This window comes from Sinocyclocheilus grahami, unplaced genomic scaffold (assembly GCF_001515645.1).
Source record: "Sinocyclocheilus grahami isolate Dianchi unplaced genomic scaffold, SAMN03320097.WGS_v1.1 scaffold11.1, whole genome shotgun sequence".
Lineage (NCBI taxonomy): Eukaryota > Metazoa > Chordata > Actinopteri > Cypriniformes > Cyprinidae > Sinocyclocheilus > Sinocyclocheilus grahami.
This window is the reverse complement of record NW_015505190.1, coordinates 1,555,989-1,579,551: the sequence shown is the minus strand read 5'-3', so window position 1 is coordinate 1,579,551 and position 23,563 is coordinate 1,555,989. Positions and strand designations below refer to the sequence as shown.

At 35.9% G+C, this 23,563-nt stretch overlaps 1 protein-coding gene and 1 pseudogene across 2 annotated transcripts; one reads left to right on the top strand and one right to left on the bottom strand.

Annotated features, from left to right (window-relative positions):
- The first annotated feature begins 1,655 nt into the window (after positions 1-1,655).
- Positions 1,656-4,497, top strand: LOC107595268 (serum paraoxonase/arylesterase 2-like; annotated as a pseudogene).
- An 82-nt stretch (positions 4,498-4,579) lies between these two features.
- Positions 4,580-15,266, bottom strand: LOC107595251 (engulfment and cell motility protein 1-like). 2 transcript variants are annotated; one of them, XM_016285607.1, is made up of 7 exons: positions 15,230-15,266; positions 12,451-12,587; positions 10,756-10,868; positions 9,866-9,973; positions 9,545-9,624; positions 5,743-5,820; positions 4,580-4,849 (listed from the first exon to the last, which is right to left on the bottom strand). In XM_016285607.1, the coding sequence occupies exons 1-7, from the start codon at positions 15,233-15,235 to the stop codon at positions 4,637-4,639; spliced, it is 735 nt and encodes a 244-aa protein (XP_016141093.1). In that variant the 5' UTR covers positions 15,236-15,266; the 3' UTR covers positions 4,580-4,636. The 2 variants fall into 2 exon arrangements, with proteins under 2 accessions (XP_016141093.1, XP_016141099.1); XM_016285613.1 differs by lacking the exon at positions 15,230-15,266 and adding an exon at positions 14,174-14,437.
- Between the last annotated feature and the right edge of the window lie 8,297 nt (positions 15,267-23,563).

Sequence of the window (23,563 nt, the reverse complement as noted above, 5' to 3'; positions counted from 1 at the left end):
TGTGACGATTTGTTAACCTAATGAATAATTGATTTGTTAAATCAAATTAAAATTAGTGTGTCAGATTGGTCGAGACGCTACATTACTGTGTTATTTCTGTGTTATTACTGAGCTATTCCTGTGTTATTACTGTGTTATTCCTGTGTTATTTCTGTTGTCACTGAGTTATTCCTGTCTTATTTCTGCGTTATTCCTGTGTTATTACTGTGTTATTCCTGAGTTATTTCTGTTATTACTGTGTTATTACTGTGTTATCCCTGTGTTATTTCTGTTGTCACTGAGTTATTCCTGTGTTATTTCTGTGTTATTAATGTGTTAATTCTGTGTTATTCCTGTGTTATTTCTGTTGTCACTGTGTTATTACTGTGTTATTAATGTGTTATTCCCAAGTAATTTCTATTACTAATGTGTTATTACTGTGTTATTCCTTTGTTATATTTGTGTTATTAAAGTGTTATTCCACACATGCAAAGTATGTTGCAGCTGTTATTTCTATGAAATTATGTTGTCTTTGCTATTCTGTTACTAATAAAATAGTTTTTTTCACTGTTTATCCTATTTTGGCACAATCCGTAAACTGAACTTGAGTAGTTTTACTAAGGGCACCCATCTCACATGAAATTGAACTATGTCAAACATATTCTACCTGCCTTCCTGTTATAAATTACTATGAATTTGATATGGTAATTAATACTGAGACACTAATTTGGGCAAAAAGCACTAATGACTTGTTTAAGACTTGAATCTTACAGCTGAGGACTTGCAACTCGACTTGGACTTGCCTGTCTTGACTCGGGACTTGACTTGGGACTTGTCTGTCTTGACTCGGGACTTGACTCGAGACTTGAATGCAAAGACTCGAGACTTACTTGTGACTTGCAAAACAATGACTTGGTCCCACCTCTGGAAAATACAAATTCTGTGGACAAGTGACCGATTTCAGCCGCAGCTTTATGGGATTACAATTCTGCCACAATTCTGCGCTCGAAAGATCATATTTTGAGTGCGCAAAAGTGCGTTTTGCATGCGCGCAAACTGAGTTTTGTGGAGAAAACGTTTGTCTCGAAAAGAAGAAAGTATTTTGAGCGCACGAAAATCAATTTTGCATTTAAAATAAGTTTTTGGATGTGTGCAGACCTTCTCTTTTGCGCCTGCAACGTTTCACTAGGTTGCTCACCTGATGCCAGCCCTCAGTGCTTGCTAAATGCCAACAGCTTGCTTGCACAACACAACCCAGCGTTACAATGTGCCATAATTCCAGCCAATCAGAGACGAGGCTGCTAAATTGTGATTGGCTGCCTTGACAACCAATCACAACATTTCTTGCATTACCTCGACAGCAAAAGAGGAAAAATACAGTGCTCAAAATTTATTTTCGTGCGTTTGAAATACTTTCTTCTTTGCGAGACAAACATTTTCTCCACAAAACTCAGTTTGTGCGCATGATCTTTCGCGAGCAGAATTTTGGCAGAATTCTAATCCCATACGGCTTCAGCGTCTATTTTATAGTGTAGCTGTTTTGGCGGAAGTGACGAACTGCAAGCTTTGAATGCTTATATATTCTAAATGCGAATTATGTCACTGTTTTGGAGCACACTGCCTTATAGATAACCTGAAGACTAACATATTGATACTAACACCCAAAAAACTTTAATTACGTTATTGTTGTGAATCATCCTCAAGGCAAAAGCCAAGTGGAGATTTTCCGATTCGTTGAGAATGAAAATACTCTTCAATACATCAAGGCCATCAAGCATGAACTCCTGCTCAAGTATGTGCTTATTTCAGTATATTTAAAATATTTCTGTAACTCTAAACCTGATCAGAAATTAAATTCCAGTTTATTTATCTGCATTTGTTAGTGTGAATGACATAGTCGCTGTGGGGACCGAAAGCTTTTATGCCACCAATGATCTTTACTTCACAAATGGGATTCTCAAGTTTGTGGAGCCGTTTCTGTCTTTGCCCTGGTGTGACGTCGTCTACTACAGCCCTCAGACCCTGCAGGTTGTGGCAGGGGGCTTCTTGATTGCCAACGGCATAAAAATCTCCCCTGACAAAAGGCAAGAATTTTCATTGATTAAAGCTCAGTATGATAATATTAATAATATTATCAACACATTTCTCATGTTCTCTTGTGTTGTTAATACAAATAACATAATTTATTTCAGGCATTTGTATGTGTCAAATATCATGAAGCACAAAATTAGTGTCACGAATCCGGTCCATGAACTTCCAATTTCATTGACTCTCGCACTACTCACTTTTGCACATCACCCCGGATTTCCCATCATGCATTGCACTGATTGCACTCAGCACGGATTACACAGAGCTGTTTACACTGATTGCACCCAGCTGTTTCATATCACTCCCTCACTATTTAACACTCACTCTGATCCCTTCCCTCTGCCGAGTATTGTCTAGCGTTTATCACTCTCCAAGCGATAGCTACTCTACCGAGCCCTAAGTCGTTCCCTAAACTAAACCCAAAACTTGATATTTGTGTCCCATAATAAATATGAGTTTTAGCTTTATTGGCTGTGTTAGCTTTAGATAAACAACCATGAAAGCGCATTATGACAGGTTTTTTTTAGGAGAACACTGCTAATGTGTTAATATTGTTAATATTACTGCATGGTATTTTTTTCTTACCCAGGAGGTTGATGTGGGGTCAGTCTGTGACAACATTGAGGTGGACCATGAATCTGGAGATCTATGGCTGAGCTGCCACCCAAATGGTCTCAAATTCATGCTTAGTGATCCGAATGATCCACCGGGCTCTGAGGTGCGTGTGTGTGTGTATTCTGTGCATGTATGTAGCAAACAGATATTTATTAAAGAATGTGTATTCATTTTATTTGTTGGCAATTTGACATTCCTATTTTTCTCCATTATTTACTGTTTGCTCTCAGCTGTAAAACAGTACAAATCAATAATTCCATGTTCTCCTGTAGGTTATCAGGATTGAGAACATCTTCTCTGAAAAGCCCAGGGTGACTCGGGTAGGCTATATGCAGATGATGGCAGTGTGATTGTTGCTTCTTCGGTGGCAACTCAATATGGAGGAAAGCTGCTCATAGGAACCGTTTATCAGAAAGCTCTGATCTGTGACCTTAAATTGTGAATGTACTCACTTGCGGGGAAGAATAAATATTGGCTCAAGTGTTTGAAAGAATTTGTTTAAATAGAGTCATTTTAAAGGCAACACAAAACAAAGTAAAGTACTTTTGTAGGGTAAAGTTTGAAAAATCAATCCATATGGTATAAATTTGGCTTAACCCTATAAATAAGGCTGATTGGGTTGAATTGGGAAGAATAAATAAATATTTGACTTGGATAGGGCATATCATTTCAGATAAAGGTTTTTTCAACAAAGAAATTAAAGAGTGGACATGCTAATTATATTTGGCTTGTTGATCTCTAAAATGTCATTTAGTGCCAACATTTTTCTGAGGTGACATGCTATACTTGAATTATAAAAGTTTTCAAATCATCTCACGAGTTTGCATTTCATTTGGGTAGAGTGAAACTTGTAGTTTTGAGTTAACTTATGATTTGATTTTACAATAATATTTTAATAGTATATGATGTCAATGAAAATTAATAATTTGAGTGAACCTTACAAGCATTATCCCACCAAACTGATAGTTTGATAGTAACAGATAATACTTTAATGTGTTGCAACTATGTGTTGAAGTGTTTTGGATGTCTTTTTCTCATGTGTCTCTTCCTCACACAGGATAGAAGAACTTAAAAATTGGGTTGTACTTTGTTTGTTGTTCCTAGTGAAAAATTAAGCATTGAGGTTTTTTTTTTTTTTTTTTTAAAGGCTGGCCATTTTTGATTGATAAAACCAAGAATGGCCAAATTGTACCTTGTAATATGAATGAGTGAGATTTTGTGCAACTCTGAATATAATATAATGCAAACTGTATATTGAAGAAAAGGAAGGCAGTGTGGTTGTCACATGTTTTGAAAGAAAAAGGGCATCCAAACTAAGCAAGCCAAAGGCCTTTTTCTTAACGACTAAAATAATCTGTGTTCAAAACCCTTGCTACTAAAGCATTACTAGAGAATCAAATAATTGTAGCCTGTGTGTATGTGTTTGTCTATATAAGAGCAACAATATATTTTTTGACATTGTAAATAATTTATTAACTGGCACTTTAATGTTGAGTGATTTAGTTAAGTTGATTACTCTGGAATCATCCTTCTGTTCAATTATTAGCACAGTCCTGTGAGTTCTGTGTATATGTTTATGACTTAATGTAGCTTCTGATTTTTATTTTACATGATTATGAAACAAATTGTTTTGATTATGAAAAGTATTTTATGTTGATTTGCATATTACACACAAAATGGTGTGCATGATACCAAGTTGAGTGTTCATTAAAACCAATGACTTAAAAGTAATGTTACTGTGAATTTTTCTTCTTTGTAGAACAGTAAAGTTATGAGAGGCATTTCAATGAAATAGAAAACGAAGCATCACATCATAGTCACAATCTAGAGGAAAATCTATGATTCTGTCCATATGAGAGGAAAAAGACTATACGGGAATAGCAAAAAAAGAGAAAATGTGAGCACTCTTTACTTACAGCTGATTATCAGCATGAGTAAGGGCTTTATTCCAGTCTCAAGTGTGCTGCTGACTAAAGTCATAAACAAAGTCGTAAGTGCTGGGCTCTTTGGGAACAGGAGGAGGGACGTCAGGAATCTGAATGTTTTCGAGGTCCAAAAGGCGAAGTTTCAGCTCCATAGTAACCAGAGTGTCCATATCTGATTTTGTGAGCTCACTTGTCATCTCTTTTCCCAAAAGAGCATTCAAGCCATCAGTCCAAATGCAGTACTAGTGAGAAAAAAAATTGTAAGAGAGTATTATTAAGCATTCAAGCAGTGCATGAGTGATAAAACTGATTTCACAGTATTAAAGAAATACTCTTAATGGCTTTGATGTCCACATGATGAGGTGATACTGTTAGCTTATGAAAAACAAATGTTCTTTATCTTTCCACAAAACCAAAATCAATTCTAAATGATTGAACGTAATGTAATGTAATGTAAATTCTACATGACTGTCCTGGAGCCTATTTCATAAAACAAGTTAAATACCAAATAAGCCAGGCTTATTTCAGTTAGTCTGACTTATTTTGAAACAAATTAACTGACAATAAATTAGACTAACTGAAATAAACCTGACTTATCTGGTAAACTTGTTTTAATGAAACAGGCCCCTGGCCTATAGGCTTAGATCTGTGCCACAATTCTGTGCGCGAAAGATCATATTTTGAACGCACAAAAGTGCATTTTGCATGCGTGCGATCTGAGTTTTGTGGAGAAAATGTTCTTTTCGCAAAGAAAAAAGTATTTTGAGCGCACGAAAATCAATTTTGCACTTAAAATACGTTTTTTGATTGTGTGCAGACTTTCTCTTTTGTGCGTGCAACGTTTCACTAGCTTGCTCCCTTGATGCCCGTCCTCAGTGCTCTCTAAATGCCAACAGCTCGCTTGCTCAACACAACCCAGCGTTACAATATGCCATAATTCCAGCCAATCAGAGACGAGGCTGCTAAATTCTGATTGGCTGCCTTGAAAACCATTCACAACATTTCTTGCATTACCACGACAGCAGAAGAGGCTGTGCACTTTTGTGCGCTCAAAATATGATCTTTCCGCACAGAATTGTGGCAGAGATGTAATCCCATACTGGCCTTGTATATGCTGTGATATAGGCCTACTCACTTCACGCTTGTCCGGAGCAATGAAGTTCAGATATTCATCAGAGTTATGAAGAATGGAATAAGCCAGCTCCAGCAGCTCCTGAAAAGCAGACAAAGTATAATAATCTTCCTCTCCCACAACTCCCAGTTGAATTTTACTACAGGTGCCTTTGCACAACAGATGGCTTCTGTCACCGCTACAACCTCCTCCCAAAGTCACCCAGCTGGAGTGCTGAGTTTCCAACGAGGTCAATTTAGAACTATAAAGTGCTGATACTGATCAAGTTTTTAAAATAGGCCTAAGTCTTAAGAGAGGAATATCCTTTCATTTATTACAAATTTATCGGCAAATGTGCATCTTTAACATGAATGATAATGACAAAAAAACGTCATATTTGACATTTGATAGAATCTTTATTTTGAAACGTGAAAGCACAGCTAACAATCTGATAAACTGTTTATTGACAGAAAAGTACAGTACAGGATGCATTTCAGGAAATATACAGTAAATATACATGGATTATTACAGTGCTGTGTGGATGAACAGTTATTTGTTTGTTTCACACTCTGAAGATCAGATAGCAGCAGCAGCAGCTAGCGGCGCAGCTCACATCTTGTCTCCAGAATGCAGGCAGGTGAGGCAGCAGGTGATGCAGGGCTCAGGTGATGAGATGCTCCGAACAGTATACCAATACAGAATGCACATAAATGGAATGATATAAAGTTGGAGGATGTAGATTCTATTTTAGATTGTGGTGGAATGATATAAAGCTGGAGGATGTGGATTCTATTTGAGATTGTGATAGACCAGATATATTTGATAATTTATACAGTCTTGTGTCTCCTGAAAGAATACAACTGAGTGTAAACTCAGTTTGAAAAATTTTGTGTTAAGGAAGAATTACAAGCAGTAGGATGCCAGGAATTTACTATAACCAGCTTATTAAATGACGGTCCAAATTCAGGAAAACAAATACATGCAGAAGAATAGTGGGTTATATAAAGATTTGAGGACAGAGTTCCTCAAATCTTGCCCTGGAGGTCCAATGCGCTGCAGAGTTTAGCTCCAACCCTGATCAAACTCAGCTACCTGTGATTTTCTAATGATCCTGAAGACATTGATTAGCATGCTCAGGTGTGTTTGATTAGGGTTAGAGCTAAACTCTGCAGGAAAGTGGATCTCGTGGGCCAGATTTGAGAATCCCTGTAATAGGATATTGGAGGGTTTGTTCATTCTTTTCACACTCCATCACAGTAGGTGGCGATATGCACCTTTGAAGTTGGTTCGCAACTCGCCATTAAATCAAAAGAAGAAGAAGAAGAATGCGATTTTCAGCTTGGGTGAGCCCGAAAAAAATTCCGAAGAAGAAGAATCGCGATATCTATAGCGATTCAATGCTTTCAAAATGTATACACATTAAATTACTACAAGCACGAATTAATGGAGACCTTGAACAGTGTTCGTGCCCTCGCATATCTCCTTCACGCTCTCCATATTTACCGCCTGTGACCGTCAGGATTGCGCTCGCGCTCCGTTCGTCTCACTGAGTACATTTACATGGACAACAATAATCCGATTTTAACACGATTAAGACAATATTCTGATTAAGAATCTACCAGTACTCGTGGCCAGTAATGCTTAAGTGAAGTAGTTTTACTTTTCTGTAGTTTTTCAATGGCTCTCGGTCATACCGACGACAGTCGAAGGCTGTGCATTTATTGCATGGACCAAGCAAAAATTTAAGTGCCTAAAGCATACGCACAGTTCCATTGAATGATAAATGTGTTTTAACAATGTCCTTCAACCGAATGTATGAAGGAAACTGTTAAAAAACACAAAATGTGAAATTTGGTCGAATTCGTTTATGCCATTTTGTACATTACTAAGAAAAACATAAAAATGAAACATAATTCAATCAATAATCAAGAAAAGTGCTTATGGCACATAGTAAAAGAGGATTCTGGGGGTATTGTGTTTTATAAAGCCTGTTTTTGCAAAGTGACACTTGTAGATGCAAAAAAGGACAATTTTACTCGCTTCACTTATAATGCAATAACTCCTGTTTAGAAGCTGTTTTGGAAAGATAATTTTTTCTGGTACATTTTGGCATCTAGTGGCATCAAACAAAGTAAGTTGCAGAGAGCTGGACCTAATAGAACCTGAATAACAGACTTTCAAATAAGATTATTATTATTTTTTTAATCCAAGAGCGCCTATGTTTTTTTAGTGTTTATTGTAATATTTGAAACATATATAATATTATTTATAAAAAATTACACTCATATTTTGTAGTTCAAAGGGTTTTTTTTACAATGAAACCATTCCCCCCCCCCCATTTCCTCCATTGTATGTGTGTAGGGTAAACATTTGAATCTGAGTATGTCAAATTTAGGCAAAAATACCAAAAAACGCCCCAGAGCTTAAGGGGTTAAAATAGCTATCATCTCAGCTGTATATACTGATGCACCATCTGTTATCCTTCCAGCCTTCCTCACCTCAAACTCTGGAACATAGAATGCAGCCCCTGTCCTTCTAGTGCCTTTACTCTTTGACCCGTCTGTATATATTTGAAGAAATGATGAGTAGTATGAATTTTTATATACTCATATACATATGTAATTAAACTAACCACTTCATTCATTTCCCTTCTGTTCTTATGGGAAATTGTGATTCATTCGATTCTTAGCGTTTTAAATCGATTACTGTCCGAAATCGACGATTCGCGATTCAAAAATCCATGTTTCAAGATCGATGCATAGGCCTATGCATCGTCAGGGTTTGTAATCGATGCATCGAGAAAACGAGTGAATCGTTACACCCCTACTTTCCAATGTAAGTTAAATATTAATATAATAATTAGATATTTCATATATTATTTTTGTAGAAAAACAGTGTTTTTACGTTTTATTGGTGCAAAGATGAGTAGTGGTGTTATTTTGTACAACATTTGAATCGGCTTTTTATCACTTAATTAGAAGCACCACAAATTAAAATTATGTCATGTTACAGGGACTTCTGAACAGACATTTAGAAGTTGATTTTAAAATGCAAAGTATTTCAAATTAAAATTAAAATAAATCTATGCAAACACTTGCATTTTTACAGCACTATAAGTGTGTCCCATCAGGTAATGAAAAGTTCGACACACACTTGTGGTCTTCATCCTCACTTGAACACTTGGGCCAAATACAGGAAATATGTCACATAAGTGGTCAAGTGCAAAGACCGCAAGTGTGGGTATTTGGACAAGGCAGAAGTGTGTCGGCTTAGCTCTTCTAATGCCCTGAACATGGCAGATCTGTCGTCAATACATAAACATACACACAGAATACACCAACAGCACTTTAGTCATACGTTATGTTGAACGTAATTGTGTGTGTGTGTGCAAATAAGCTACCTACAAGAGATTCTCATATCATTACCTTATTGCCTACAGTTTGCTTTGACTATAAACAATAACTCAGCTTTAACTATAAACATCTTCTTTTTTGAAAGTTCAGAAAGACACCTGTTGACACAGATGGTCAGGGGACACCACATCTAACCACTAGATGGCGTCAGTTTGACTTCATTGGCGTTGCTGGATTAATTGCTAATTGTTTTCAGCTCATGATGTACCTGTTTGAGGCCACTGTTGTACTCTTGCATTGTTCTGTCTAGAGGTGGTTGTTGTTGTTGACTAGTTATCATCTTGAGTTGAAGCTTGTCTCTGCAACATTTTTTTTCAGTAAAATCAGCCTGCCTTGCGTACTCTGAGTTTGGATCCACTATACACCTGGTCCTGTCCTGTCTGGTGAGTTTAGTTGCAGTAACGAGTTCTTACCTTATTCTTAAGTGCTCCTTTCTCCCTCATGTGTGGGCAGTCTTTACTGGTGACCACTGCTTTGATATCTGCTACTGTCACTAGAAGTAGAAAAAAAATGTTATGTAGAGTTAGCGAAGTTATAACAGTAGAAATCATGTTCTACTTTACTACGAGCATCTAAAATAAGCATGTTTAGCGCTAGCCTTGTCCAAGCTGGTGGCTCAGTATATGGCATCAACAATCAATATGATTAATAAGACAAGCCATTATAGATAAAAAAAAAAAAAACAGTCATTTTCATTTACTTTGTCAGTTATAATCAAAAAGTGTGTTGCTCACCTTTCTCTTGGAGAGAGTCGTGGGATATTTGTCCTTGTGAGAACTCCTCTATATCTCCATAGTGTAACACTTTGTGGTTTGGTGATAGACGGCAATACCAGAACTTGTCTAGAGGAGATGAAGAGAGATGGAAGCAGATAAGAATATGCATTTTATATACTGGCTGTTTTCTTGCATCTTGCTTTTTATTGTCCTCATAATGATCCATTCCAGTTAGGTTTTATAGTTTTTCTCCCCCCCCACTAGCAGGTCAACAGCACTGTAAATGAAAATCAGATTTTAATGAAAGCAGTGGTGAGAAAATCACTTTTGATTAAAAGCCTCATTAAGTCTGTGCTTGTGACTAACTGGCTGCCCTTTCATGCTGAATACTTGCTGAATATTTCATATCAATAGGTTTTGAAATAAACATGATAAAGAGGTCACAATAATATAGATTTCTCTTTTTTTGAAAGAGAGAGAGAGCAAGAGAGATACAATGCAGCGTCCCAAATACAGAATGAGATTATCTTTTTAATATATTGATATCCTTAAGTTGTGCTTTAATATAATGCAGTATCAAACAGACCAAACATTAGGATAAGGTACTCAGGGGAACATATAAGCTTGTGATGCCCTATATTTGAGTAGATTATTGAAAATGTGCATAATATGAATAGACATTAAGCCATAGGAAGAGTTCAAATACAGTGTCTTCTTTCAACTTATGTATAGCCAATATCAATGAATTCGATGTGATGTTTTTGATAGTGGTAGCTAAACATTACGTCTATGCAATTGTGATCAGATCCAACAAATGGCTTTTCTGAAATTGGAACTGCATCCGTGATGCATAAATAAATTTACCAGTGCACATGTAATTGTATTCTGATTTTGAATGAGTAACTGACCTTGTCTGCGACGAGCACTGATCTTCCTAAAGCATGTGCCCTCACACAGGTGGTTCAACCTCTGCTGTTTAATCAGCTCGATCACCTCTGGCTGGAGCTTCTCACGGAGTTCTCTTTAGAAATTGAAATCAGACACATTAGCTTAAACCAGCAACAAACCAGTGGCTTATTCCATCATGAAGAACGCACTCCTTTTAAAAACATAAGAAGCAGCAGAATGAAAAAAGAAAGCAAGGTTTTGAGACACAATTTTAAAGTCGCCATGAGATCAAAAGTGCCTGTTTGTATTTTATGGAATATTGCAGTGTTTGTTAATGATTTATCCATGCACATAATTTTGAAAAATGTATACTCATGACTTCTCTTCCATTCCAAGATTATATCTCACAATTCAGACTTTTTCTTGCAATTCTGAGAGGGAAAAAAATCATAATTGTGAGAAACTCAGAATTCTATTTTATTTTTCTCTGAATTGAGTTCACTTTACATCTTAATTTTTTTTCCTGCCATAGAATAAAAATAATAGAAAAGCTAATTGTGACTTCTCACATTCTTGACTTTTTTCTTACAATTGCGAGTTTATATCTGCCAGTTCTGACTTTTATTCTTAGAATTGTGTGAAAAACTCCGAATTGTGAGGAAAGAAGTCACACTTAGTCATTTATTTATTTAGACAAAGGCCTTCCATACGTTTCACTCTATACATAGGGCTGCACAATTTGGGGGAGAAATGTTAGAGCTGCACAATTTAGTGCATTTATCAATATGGCTATTAAATAATAATAGTAATACATTTTTTGTGACTTTTTATCTAATTTGGACTCTTAATTCTGATAATTGTGAGAATAATAGTAAGTGTATTATTATTATTATTATAAAAAAAAAAGAAAAATAACAGTAACAATATTATTGTAATTTTTTATTATTGTGAGTAGTTAAGAAAAATATTATTTTTTTTACATTACAACTATAAAACTACAATAATATTTATGCTTGTCATAATATCTTTATTTTCACATTTTAAACCATCAAACTTCTATTTTCACAGAAACATTGAGTTTCCTTTTATATCTCTCTTGTTAAGTGCTTCTCATTACAAGTATGGGAAGTATTTCCTAATGCACATTAAAATGACCCAAACTCAGAGCAGGTGCTGCTCCACACAAACTTCATCTTTGCGTTTACTATGAACCGAGATGCTGCAAACACCTGCAGATCATGAGCTGCTCACATGTAAGAGAACACAATGCTGCACTTCACTCTGAAACACACAGCACATACTTTTCATTAAATTGCAGCATTTGTGATATGATAATCTCGATTTTGGTTTTATTTCTATTCTAAGACCATTGCAGCTTCCGTTTAATGCTGACTTTAAATGTTTTTTTTTTTTTTTATGTGGCACAGTGTTTTTAAAAAGCAAAAAATGAAAAGCAGCATGAAGCACAGTGGTGTTTTGAGGGAAAAACACCATTAAAAGGATCGCAATCGAATGGGAAAAAAAACTGTTTTGGAATATGGTGGCTGGTCCATTAGTTAATGGCCACCTAAGATGCATATAGCAGAGTATACACTTAAGGAAATGTAATTATGAACTAAACAAGAAACTGATGTCTGACAGGACATTCATAACCAGCAGTGAATTGCTTTATGAGTTCTGAATGTGGTTTCTAGACTATAAGAGGATGTACTTACAGCATTGGGCGTGATTTGGGGTCATCCTGGCTCAACATCTCTGACTTTAGCAAGGGCCTGTGAGGCCTGGCACTGTCCACTGTGTTAAACTGCAATGTGACACTTTGGGTGGCATACCTTTTCTGTTTTTTCTCTGCCTAAAGAGGTAGAGACATAGCCCTTCAAATAATTGAATCAACACATCTTTTTGCTTTATTCATAACTTGATTTTCATTGGCTTGAATGCCTGGAGGCTTCACCAACTGTCATTCTAGTTCACTCTGTTGAAGAGTGTTTTGTAATTTAACATCATTTGCTGTTGGCTTCACTGCAGTTTATTCAGTCTGAGTCTTCTCTTATGTAATACTTTTATCTGTGTGGCTTAATGGAGTTTTTCTTTATCTCAGACCTTGCATGCGTTCGTGTGACCGTTGGGTACGGGCCTGGCACAGTGCTGGGGTCTGGCAGGGGGAACTGAGGAGCTCTATGGGATTAAGGCCCTGTCAGTCTAATCTCCAACAGTGCTGTGACACAGTCAGAGCCTGGAGACAAACATGCTGACATAGTGCACTGAAGAGATTGGGCCAGCTAATGTCTGTATAGAGGACACATTGGTTATGGTTAATTGCTCGGTTGTCATGTTTTGTCTTATTGTACTGTACGAAATTTTTCCATGCTACAGCATCTGTTTCTGTCTGTGTAAATCATCACGATTTCTATTTGGGTTTAGTTTTTTTTTCATCAATATGTAAATTCATGGTGGTCAAAATTCATTCAAGGTTTTAGCTTTCACCATTTTGCCTTTTAAAATGAAAAGTTTTATTCTTTGTAGTGTGGGAGACAATGTGTTCTTTTTAATGTAATTGACACTTAAGTGTATACTTAAGCATTTGGATGGCACTATGGAAATACATTTTCATGACTCGAGTCAATATCTGAAAAAAGGGTTAAAGGAGGGAAATATCCTTAGGCACATAATAAAACAAGACCAAGTAGAATAAAAAGTGTCTAAGAACATTCAAGTTTTAATATACTGAATATGCAGTGTAGAAGAATTATTTTTTGCACCCTCAGATTCCAGATTTTCAAATAGTTGTATCACGGCCCAATATTGATTGTCATATATAAAAATGTTTTATTATAAATGACAATTAATTATTCTGACTTTATTCACCATGCGTCAGATTAGTTTCATTATACAGCCTGTCCAGACAAACAGATGAGTCCTCTAAATGGTAAAAATATTTACATATAACATATTTTGCTATTAGTCATCAGTATAAATAAAATGATAATGGAGGCTATAATATTATAAAGCAATGAGCAATAATTCACACCCTCCCAGTGACAAAGCAAAAGACTATTGAAGACATAAGCTATAAATGGACCCCCTTCACTAAAAAGCAGGGAGTCCTTAAATATGAGTAATAATCAGAAATTGTGTTTGTATTCCAAAACGCGCACACACACAAAGCAGATATAATTTTAGGGGTTTGTATAGAAAAGCTATATCTTTTTCCTGATGTGTTACAAAAACATGAATTGACTGTACAGTACTTTAAAAGAAAAAATATTTTAAATAGGTCTGCCAACTTACTCCATTCTAATCTGCTATGATCATGCAGTGATGGCAATAACAAAACATCACCCAATCATTCAGTTCTTCAACTACTCCTGTGATTCTCAGGTGTGAGTAGAGTCAGTTAAGATTAAATACGGTCACTGAAAGGCTTTCTGTACTTACATGTCCAGTGTGTCAGTGCTGAAACTGCATGTGTGTATATAGAAAAGGCTTGAACCATAAACACTGTTAGCTGGTCACAGTGTCAGCGGGGCGAGATCAAAGTAACGCAGGCAACAGCAGATGCTCCTACAGCCAGAATAGTTCCCTCAAAAGTAGAAGATCCCCTCTTCTAGTGGGTATGAGAATGAAGACAAAGTAGTAGAACCCAGTGTAGTATTTCACATTGACTCCTCACTGAAAGAAAGACACTGTTCTGAATCGTAAGTATGCTGCTTTGCTTATGTTTATATGAGTGAACCACACCGATTGGACAGATGCCTTCGTGGTGCCAGCCAATGAACAGCTGGCTATGGTCACATGGGTAGATCACAGAGGGAGAGCATGAGCAGGTTGGATGGGGGATGGGGGATGGGGGATGGGGGAGGACAGGACCAAAAGATAATGACTTGGACCATCTGGCTAAATTTCAGAGGGCTTGTGCTGCTGGATATTGGGAGCACCGTGAGATACAAACAGCCATGATGAGAGTCTATGACATTTATTGTGAAAAAGAAAAGGTGTGACAAATGAAACGCTGAGATCCAGTAGCATCGTTCTCCCTCAAAGCAAAAGCCAGGGGTGTAGTCATTAGAATTCTGTTGTCATGGAAACCGGTTCAGTGTGGCCTGTCGGGCTGGTGGCGGGACTCTCTGTCTACCCCTGCCTTACACAATAAGAGCCTCGCAGCCTGTTCCTCTACACTCCCATCTTCTGTCTTCTTGACATGCAGTACATAAACGAGTTTGACAAGGCCACATCATGTCTGTGAGCGGAGATGCTGTGATTCATGGACTGCATCGAGTATATGTTGGTATGAGGCAGATTAGAATTTCAAATGGTTTTGGTTAAGATAAAGGTTAGTCACCAGGTAAGGGATGCGCTGTAGGGTTTGTTTTAATATAGAATTCAGGTTTCTTTTCCTCTGCATTTTATGATGCAGGCTGGTTTATGTTAAAGCAGTTGATTGAAATATAAATTGCTTTGACTTTCTGGAAGTGAAAATTGTCATGTACTCACCCTCATGTTGTTCTAAACCTGTATGATTGACTTTCTTCTGTGGAACACAAAAGGAGATGTTAAGTAGTGTGTTCACACTGCTCTTTTCTTACAGTCAAAACACAATAATGCATTTGGGATCCAGATATTACCAAAAAGCCTCAAAGTAGTCTGTAAGCCCTATATGATATGCTCCAAATGTTTTCAGGTTACTTGGAATATAGCGTTTGGGCTTTTATCGTGCTTTTTATTTTTAAATAATTTTTAGGGCTTGATCATTTGTTTTAACACTAGTGTAAAATAGTGATTGTGGTTGATGTGATTGTTCCCCATAATTAGGGAATAATTCCTCTGTTTGTTGAAAGATCCAATTATTAAACTGAAAAAGGTAATGGTGCACAATGTGTGTTCTTTTTATAGTGTGAAAAGAGGCTATTTTTTTAATTTGTCCACAAAACTATGAAATCCAGGTTATCACAGTGGTTGCAGAAACCACAAGACTACCATATAATACTACAAAGGATCAGATGCATACTCATACGCCGAATAAACATACACTGCCATTCAAAAAGTGTAAATGTTTTTTGACAGAAGTCTCATGCTCAGCAAGGCTACATTTATTTATCTAAAATCAGTAATATTGTCACATCAGTAATCATATTACAATTAAAATATCAGTTAGTGTTGGGTGGTTTAACCTAAAAATCTGTATCACTTTTTTTTTTTTTTAGGATTCTGGTGGTTTTACGGTTTATCACGTTTTTTCCCCCCCTGACTGTTCCTTTATATGAATTCGAATGCAAGAAACAGTTGCAGAACCACTGCATTTTAATCATTTTTGTTTGATCCGAACAAACATGCTACATATCTACCTTTTTCTTCAACGCAGAAGCAAGCCTATGGGCAAGACTTCCGGTTCATTAGCCTCTAGCGAAATAACGAGAAGAATAACAACGTGTAGTAAACGGTAAAACTGTTTGCACTACAATCCAGTGTGTTCATTAAAATAATATGGTAAGACACACCTATTTTCAATATAAAGCAGCAAAACGAAGCGTTTTGTACAGCTGAAAATAGTTGGAATGCAAATTAGACCGGAAGCTAGAACCATAGAATTTACAAATGGCCGTGCGTGCCCATTTTTGCGAGAAGAAAAAGGTGGATAGCATTAACAGCTTTCTGTATGTAAATTAGATTGTATTATTTCAGAATTTAAAGCAAAAACTGAATCGTCTGACCTTAGCTTTGTGATATTATGCTACATAAAACATCAAACAAAATAAAAATGTGCTGAATGAGACGCAAACTCACTCACTGACAGCAGGTGGCGTTTATGGAACAACTGCATTATAGCATTTCCTTGGAGGTAAGATGAAAAGAAAATGCTATCTAAACTTTTCTGAAGACGCCGTTCTCCTCAAAAATGTATATAAACTCCTCACCCTCAGTTCAGTATTGTTCTTTTCTGCGCATCGTGAACGGTGAGCTTGATCTGTCTGCTGCAGTATTTTCTCCTCTTTGCATCAGTCTTCAGCATTTCTGGCTTCTGTTAACGGCCGTTGACAGTTGGTTTATTTGCCCCATTAAAGAATTAGTAACCGTGATCTCTGCTCAATTGACGACGCTGTGTACTGGTGTGTTCAAGTCATGTCGGATAGATCGTATTTAGGAGTTGAACACACTTAAACGCCAGTCGTTATAACGAGTGGGAAACTCAATTTTCTTTAAGCCCTGAGTTTCTGAGTTGGGGGTGAAAGAATGTTGGATGCAATGCAGCCAAAGACTATAGATATGCAGCAACTGTATTGACGGTAAATTTGTTGAAATTAATACAATTCTTTTTTTGTCATGTACAATAAGGCTATATAAGTTACATATACAAAATATTGTAGAATTAATGATTCAGTTTACATCAACTTCATAAATTGAATAAAACCAGAAAAAAGCAAAAACACAATGCACTTTATTTATTCAACATTTTGTAGATGTAGAGTAAAAAAAAAAAGTAGAATTTTTATGTAGAAAAGTTGAATCGCCATCTTCTGACCAAAGTGACTTGAACACACCTTGACTCCAACTCGGGCACGTGCACATAGACATCAAAGGGGGCTTGAGCCCCTGCCCTTTTTCTTCCTCGAGAGAAAGTGCCCTTTTTTCTGGGGAGTGTATATATATATTATTATATATATTTTTTTTATTAAATGAATGTATATACATGTGCGTGTGTGTTTCTGTTTGTGCACTGCTTTCCTTCTCAAACAAATAAAAAATCAAAATATCGGGTCGGGAAATGTTGAGACTCTGTCGAGTTCCGATGCTCCCCTCCACGTCTCCGCGCAGCACAGCAGTGTAGCACACATTGATTGGCACATGACAGTCACAGACAGGCAGAGAGCCACAGAAGTGAAGCCCTCTCTTCCTTTCCAGTTGTGTTTGTCTTGGTGTGGAGGTGAGTGGTAATGAACAAAAGACTAAGCTACCTGTGCCTCGAATTTACAGCTAATTATCCAAAAGACAAAAGCCAATTATAGTTAATTTGTCTTGCTAACATCCATGACTCATGAGAGCTACCATATAAGTTAGCTAAAGTTTAGCTAAGGCAATAGGAAGTCTAGTTGGTTAGACCAGTGCGCGTTCTTTCACTGCATGATTGAGTTTATTAAAATGCATTTAGAATGATCACAAAATTCAAGATATGGGGGCAGATATGTATATATTTATATAATTTCATGCAGTTAATCAGTATTACACGGAAGACTTTATACAGCAGTTCAATAAACAATAATTTAATACACTTATGTTAGACACAATTGACTGTTTTTGCTGTATTACGCCAAAAAATATAATTCCAATTTGCATCTCTGAGCAACATGAAGGTGTTTTGTTCCTGAATTAATCAACCGTTTAAATGGTTCAGTCACAATGACTTGCTTATTAACAGTGATTTGCTGCCACCTACTTAATTTCACATTTACAATATCTTTTCATTTAAAAAAAAACTAAAAATCAAATATCAGTATTCAACATTTTATGTTTAAAATAACAAAACCGTATTAATGCATTTGTAACGGCAGGTTAAAACATTAATGACCTGCATTAAATGGTGTGTAAATGCATCTAAATGCTACTTCTAATGCAGCTTCTGTGTTTTCTCTGCATTGCAAAGATGAATTTTGTCAATACTATTTCATTTGCTTGGTAACAGCCCAAATGACTTGAAATAATATTAATTGACTGAATCAAGTTAAGAATTTGACTGAAAAGATGATGCACTCTTTTAGAAAAAATGGTTTTATAAAAGTAAAAATGAATACAAAAATATATATTTTAAACCTATTGGAAAAGATTAATTTCTATCACTGCTGTGAACTGATCACCACACAGAATATACAGAATATCAAAAACTTTAGGAGTCAGCTGTCCACGGTAGTCCTTAACATACACAATGACATACTCAGCAAAAGGTTGTCTAATTATCATTATCGATAAAATCCCAGAAAATATCGAGATATATTTTTGCCAATATCGCACACCCCTAATATATTTAATGTTTTGTTTTGGAAAAAATTAAAATAAATATGAGAGGTGCCCTTTTTTCCACTTGAGCCTCTGCCCCTCAAAATGTCTGTGCACGTCCCTGCTCCAACTCGTAATACAAACTTCAAGGACTTGAATGCACCATTTTTTTTTTTTGCTTAAGCACAAAATTCATATCGTTTGCATATCTGGTTTATCGTTTGAACCGGTATATTGCCCAGCAGTAGGCCTAATATTACTACAATTTAACCGTTTTCTATTTTAATGTATTTTTTAAAAAATTCTTATTTAATTTTAGCAGCAATTACTCCAGTCTTCAGTGTCACATGATCCTTTAGAAATAATTCTGATCTGCTGATATTTTACGCTTAAGAAACCTTTACTATTGTCAATGTTGAAAACAGTTGTGCTGCTTAATATATATATTTTTTTCATTCTTTGAATTGAAAGTTCAAAAGAACAGCATTTATTTTAAATAGAAATAGTTTGTAACATGTCTTTACTGTCCCTTTTAATCAATCAATTTAATGCATCCTTGTTGAATAATTTATTATTTTATTTTTTTTAAATCTTACCAACCTCCAGCCTTTGAACGGAAGTGTGTGTGTATATAAGCAATAAACCTGTGTGTTTAAATTGGTTTTAAAATATCTAGCAAGAAGCATCACATAAGACTTTCACAATCTGAATGAGAGAATCCTAAATGATATGCCAAGCTGATTCTTGTAGCCCTAGAAGAAGGGGGGAAAACTCACCAGTTTGCAGTGTGCTGTACTGATGTATCTGCCATATAGTTGTAGATATTTCTCTGCAGTGTCAGCCACCAGAGCTACACTGTTTTTCCTTTCTTTGCTTTAATGTCACAGCACTGCAACACAGGTGGTGGATTCAATTCCTCAAAAAAAACAAAAACTGTCTGTTTCCGTTTGAAGGCCACAATATCGTGTTCATGAGCACTTCTCCATAATGACCTGAATTAAACTTGTCAATAAGGTTTTGAAATGGGACCACAAGTCAACACACAGATTTTGAGATATGCCTAACAGCAGAGCTCCACAGATTTATGTAAAGCCAGCGGTAGGTTTTAAACATTCAAGAAGTCCTCACTATAAATAGGCTTACAATTAAAAAAAAAAAAAAAAAAGAAATTCAGCTTTTGAAATCTAAAACTAGTCAAGATTACATTGAGACGTGTTTAATAAACAAACTAGTATAGCTTTCTATTTGTTCTAAGCAAAAAGTTTGAGAATATGCACAGCATGATCTTCATAACCAAAATATTCCAGTACTTCTGTACCAGTAACATTAAAAGGCTTCCAACAGCCTATTTTGTAATGCCTGACCAGGCTAATCTTAAATGTTCGGAAAGATGTCACTTCTAATTTGATTAATGCAGGATGTAGAAACACCATTGCAGCTGCATTAATCAACTGGCCCTCCTAATGAGTTAATCTCAAGACTCATAATAGGAACAATACTGAGCATTTATGTAAAGTGGGTTATGTAAGATTGCTGACATCTGCCAAACGGAGCACAACTGACTACACTCTTAAAAATAAAGGTGCTTCAAAAGGTTCTTCAAGCGATGCCATAGAAGAACCATTTTTGGTTCCACAAAGAACCATTCAGTCAAAGGTTCTCTTTAAAGAACCATCTCTTTCTTACCTTTTTGTAATCTGAAGAACATTATTTCGCCACAAAGAACCTTTTGTGAAACAGAAGGGTTCTTCAGATGTTAAAGGTTCTTTATGGAACCATTTAGACAAAAAGGTTCTTCTATGGCATCGTGAAGCACCTTTATTTTTAAGAGTGTACCGCCATCTCACAACTGTAAATTTCTGTACAGGCCTATCCTTGCTGCAGATTATGAAATCTTCACCCACACAAAAAAGGTTTATCTAATTTTCTATTAACCCTGAAAACTGTTCCCCAGCACTTGTGATATCGAAGCAGTCCATTAAAAAATGCCCTGTGTGATTACCAAATCGTCATCCGTATGGATTTTTTGTTGCTTTGTGGATTTCAGAATGAGAGGGATCTTACACATCTGCTGCCAAGATCTCTTCTTGTCATAGTGGTGGTGGGATTGACATATGCTGGTTTCAGAGCGCAGTGAAATATTCCTTCTGTACTTTGGCTTCTCTGCTGCCTAAGGGCCTCTGAATGTCTCATGTCGCTTTAAGGTTTTGTGGATTTGTTCAATAATTCAGACGTTTTGCAAGGATGCAGGCAGCAATTTCCCAGAAGAGACTCTAAGAATACTGTGAGGATTTGAGTGTTACATCATCTAGAGCCCTAAAAACCAAGCATGTTAACCACAATAATAATAATAATAATGTGTTTGTAAATTAATTTTTATAATGTTTTATTTATAGTAACTATTAATAAGTTTATTATTATTATTTTGTTTAAATGTATATTTAAATATATATTTAATAATAATTTCTTAATAGTATTTTATTATAATTTATTATATATTAATTTTATTATCAATTCATTATTTATACATGTATATTTAAGTAAATATAAGTACATTTGTATATTTCACTTTTTAATAATAATTTCTTATTTACATTTTATTACTGCCTCTGTTTGTTTATTATTTTGTTTAAATGTATATTTACATTTTTTACACTTTATTGTATTCATTATTATTTATAAATGTTTAAATGTAATTTTATTCTATTTGTTTGTTAATACTTAAATTAATAATTGTACTTGTGTTTGTTTATAATTTTCTAATTGTTTATCATTTATTTTTTATAATGTGTATATATCTAAATTTATATGTAATTTCTCATTTACATTTTATTACTCCTGTTTTGTTTTGTTTATTTTATTGTTTAAATGTATATTTACTAATAATTTCTTAATAGTCTTATTTTTATGCTTTATTACATATTTTATTCATTATTATTTATACATGTATATTTAAATTGAATAATTTCGTAATTATTTATTAATACTTGATGAATAATTGTAATACTTGTTTGTTTATAATTGTTAATAATAATAATACACTATAATTTTAATAAATGTATATTTACATTTATATTTAATTTCTAATTTACATTTTATTACTACTCCTATTTTATTTATTACTTTAATTGTAGTTGTCGTGTATTTATTTATTATTATTATTCCGTGATGTTTGAATTCAGCCATAGCATTACAGGTTTTGTAAAATTCTGACATTTCCTTTAAATATGTTTGACTAATTTTTGACATTTTTAGTGTGTACAGGAAAGAATGTTCTTAATGTTAAATAGGATGGAGTGGGTGAGGAGTGGGGGTGTTTTTTATTTATTTATAGATATTTATGGGTCCTTTAGTGGCAAAACAGATTGTTTTCACTGGGAAAAGACCAGGGGTGTACAATATTTGTTGGCTTGTATGTAAATGTCGATTCATCGCCGTCTGCTCAGTAGCGTGGAAAACGGAAGGTCTTTAGGGAATTTGTCCATGGAGCAGTGATGTGTCTGCTCTGCATCCTGGGTTACATAAGTCCCTTTTACTTCTGGTCACTGCACCGTATCAGAGTCCCTCTGCTGCTTTCCCTTAAACTGAAGCATTACATCAGTCTTCAGGACAGAGCGTGACTTGAGTAGAGTTTAACATGTTTTGTCACATATCATAATAAATGCAGATCATTGTATGAGGTCTACTTTATATTCCTTTTTTTTTAACCATCAGTGTCTATTGAAATCTGAATAGTAATCATGTAGTTGTTTTTTGTATGCAGTGTTTTTCCCCTTTGCAATAGCTGAGCAGTTTTGTAAATTGTAAATGCCAATAGATTTGCTGTCATTTTGCTCTCCATCTCACTCCGGTGGACCTTGACATTGGGATGAGAAGGAAAGGCATTTCCAGCAGTCTCACCTGTGACACGTTATCAAAGACACTTACAAAAGGCTGCTATAGCAATGACCCAGCATCTGCCAAGGGCACACCTGCTTGTTTCACACTCTGACGTCACGGCCTATTTCTGGAGCGAGACGCTGCATGACCTCCTGTATTCTGGAAACAAATTATAACGGAAGTCTGGAACTTCTATTACCGGAGCTTTCAAATGGGTATTTCATAAAAAAGTTTATAGATAAAATTGGGTGTAAAACGATAATCAAATAGGGTGTACCGTTGTAATTAAGAAATTGCTAGCAAATTTCACAGTTGCAAAGAACGTAGTGTAATGCCGAGTTCACACTGCACGATTTTAGCCTGGTTTTTCACTCGCTGACAGGTTTTGTGAAATCGCCGATAAATGCCCGAAATCGGAGGCAAATCGCTGCTCGTTCACGCGAGTGACAATCATGTAGAGTGAATTATCAAAGACGCGATCTGAGGGGATCGCCGACACGTCGAAGCAGTCGGCGATTCACAATCACACTGTGTGAAATGTGTTCTGACTGAAAAACACACCGGTGATGACCTACAGCCAATGAGAGAACAAGATACAGGGCAGCGGGAAGTTCGGGGAGGAGTTATATGAAACGTAGTTTGCGGACCAGTGTTGCCAAATCCGCGATTGCCGCCGGTTGTTTATGTCAGCAGGTTGAAGTGACCCCAATAACGTGATATTTAGGCCCTGGAATGTGAATTGTACCAGGAGAACCATGCCAAAAAAAAATCGATTTTTACTGGGGGACCCCCTCGAAAGCAATTGGGATATTTTCAGGCTAGTTTGGAGTAGTAATTGGGTGGGTTTTGTAGCGAAGACCTGGCAACCCTGCACCAGACAGAGCTGTCGGCGATTCTTCCTATTGTAAAGTCATGCGGTGTATAACCTCCTGTCGTCGTTCCATCGTGCAGTGTGAACAC

Bases quoted from the DNA above. Each gene is read 5' to 3' on its own strand.
- LOC107595251 (XM_016285607.1), bottom strand. The intron at 9,625-9,865 runs GTGAGCAACACA...TTCTACTTCTAG, and splicing joins CGACTCTCTCCAAGAGAAAG to TGACAGTAGCAGATATCAAA. The intron at 4,850-5,742 runs GTGAGTAGGCCT...TTTTCTCACTAG, and splicing joins TTGCTCCGGACAAGCGTGAA to TACTGCATTTGGACTGATGG.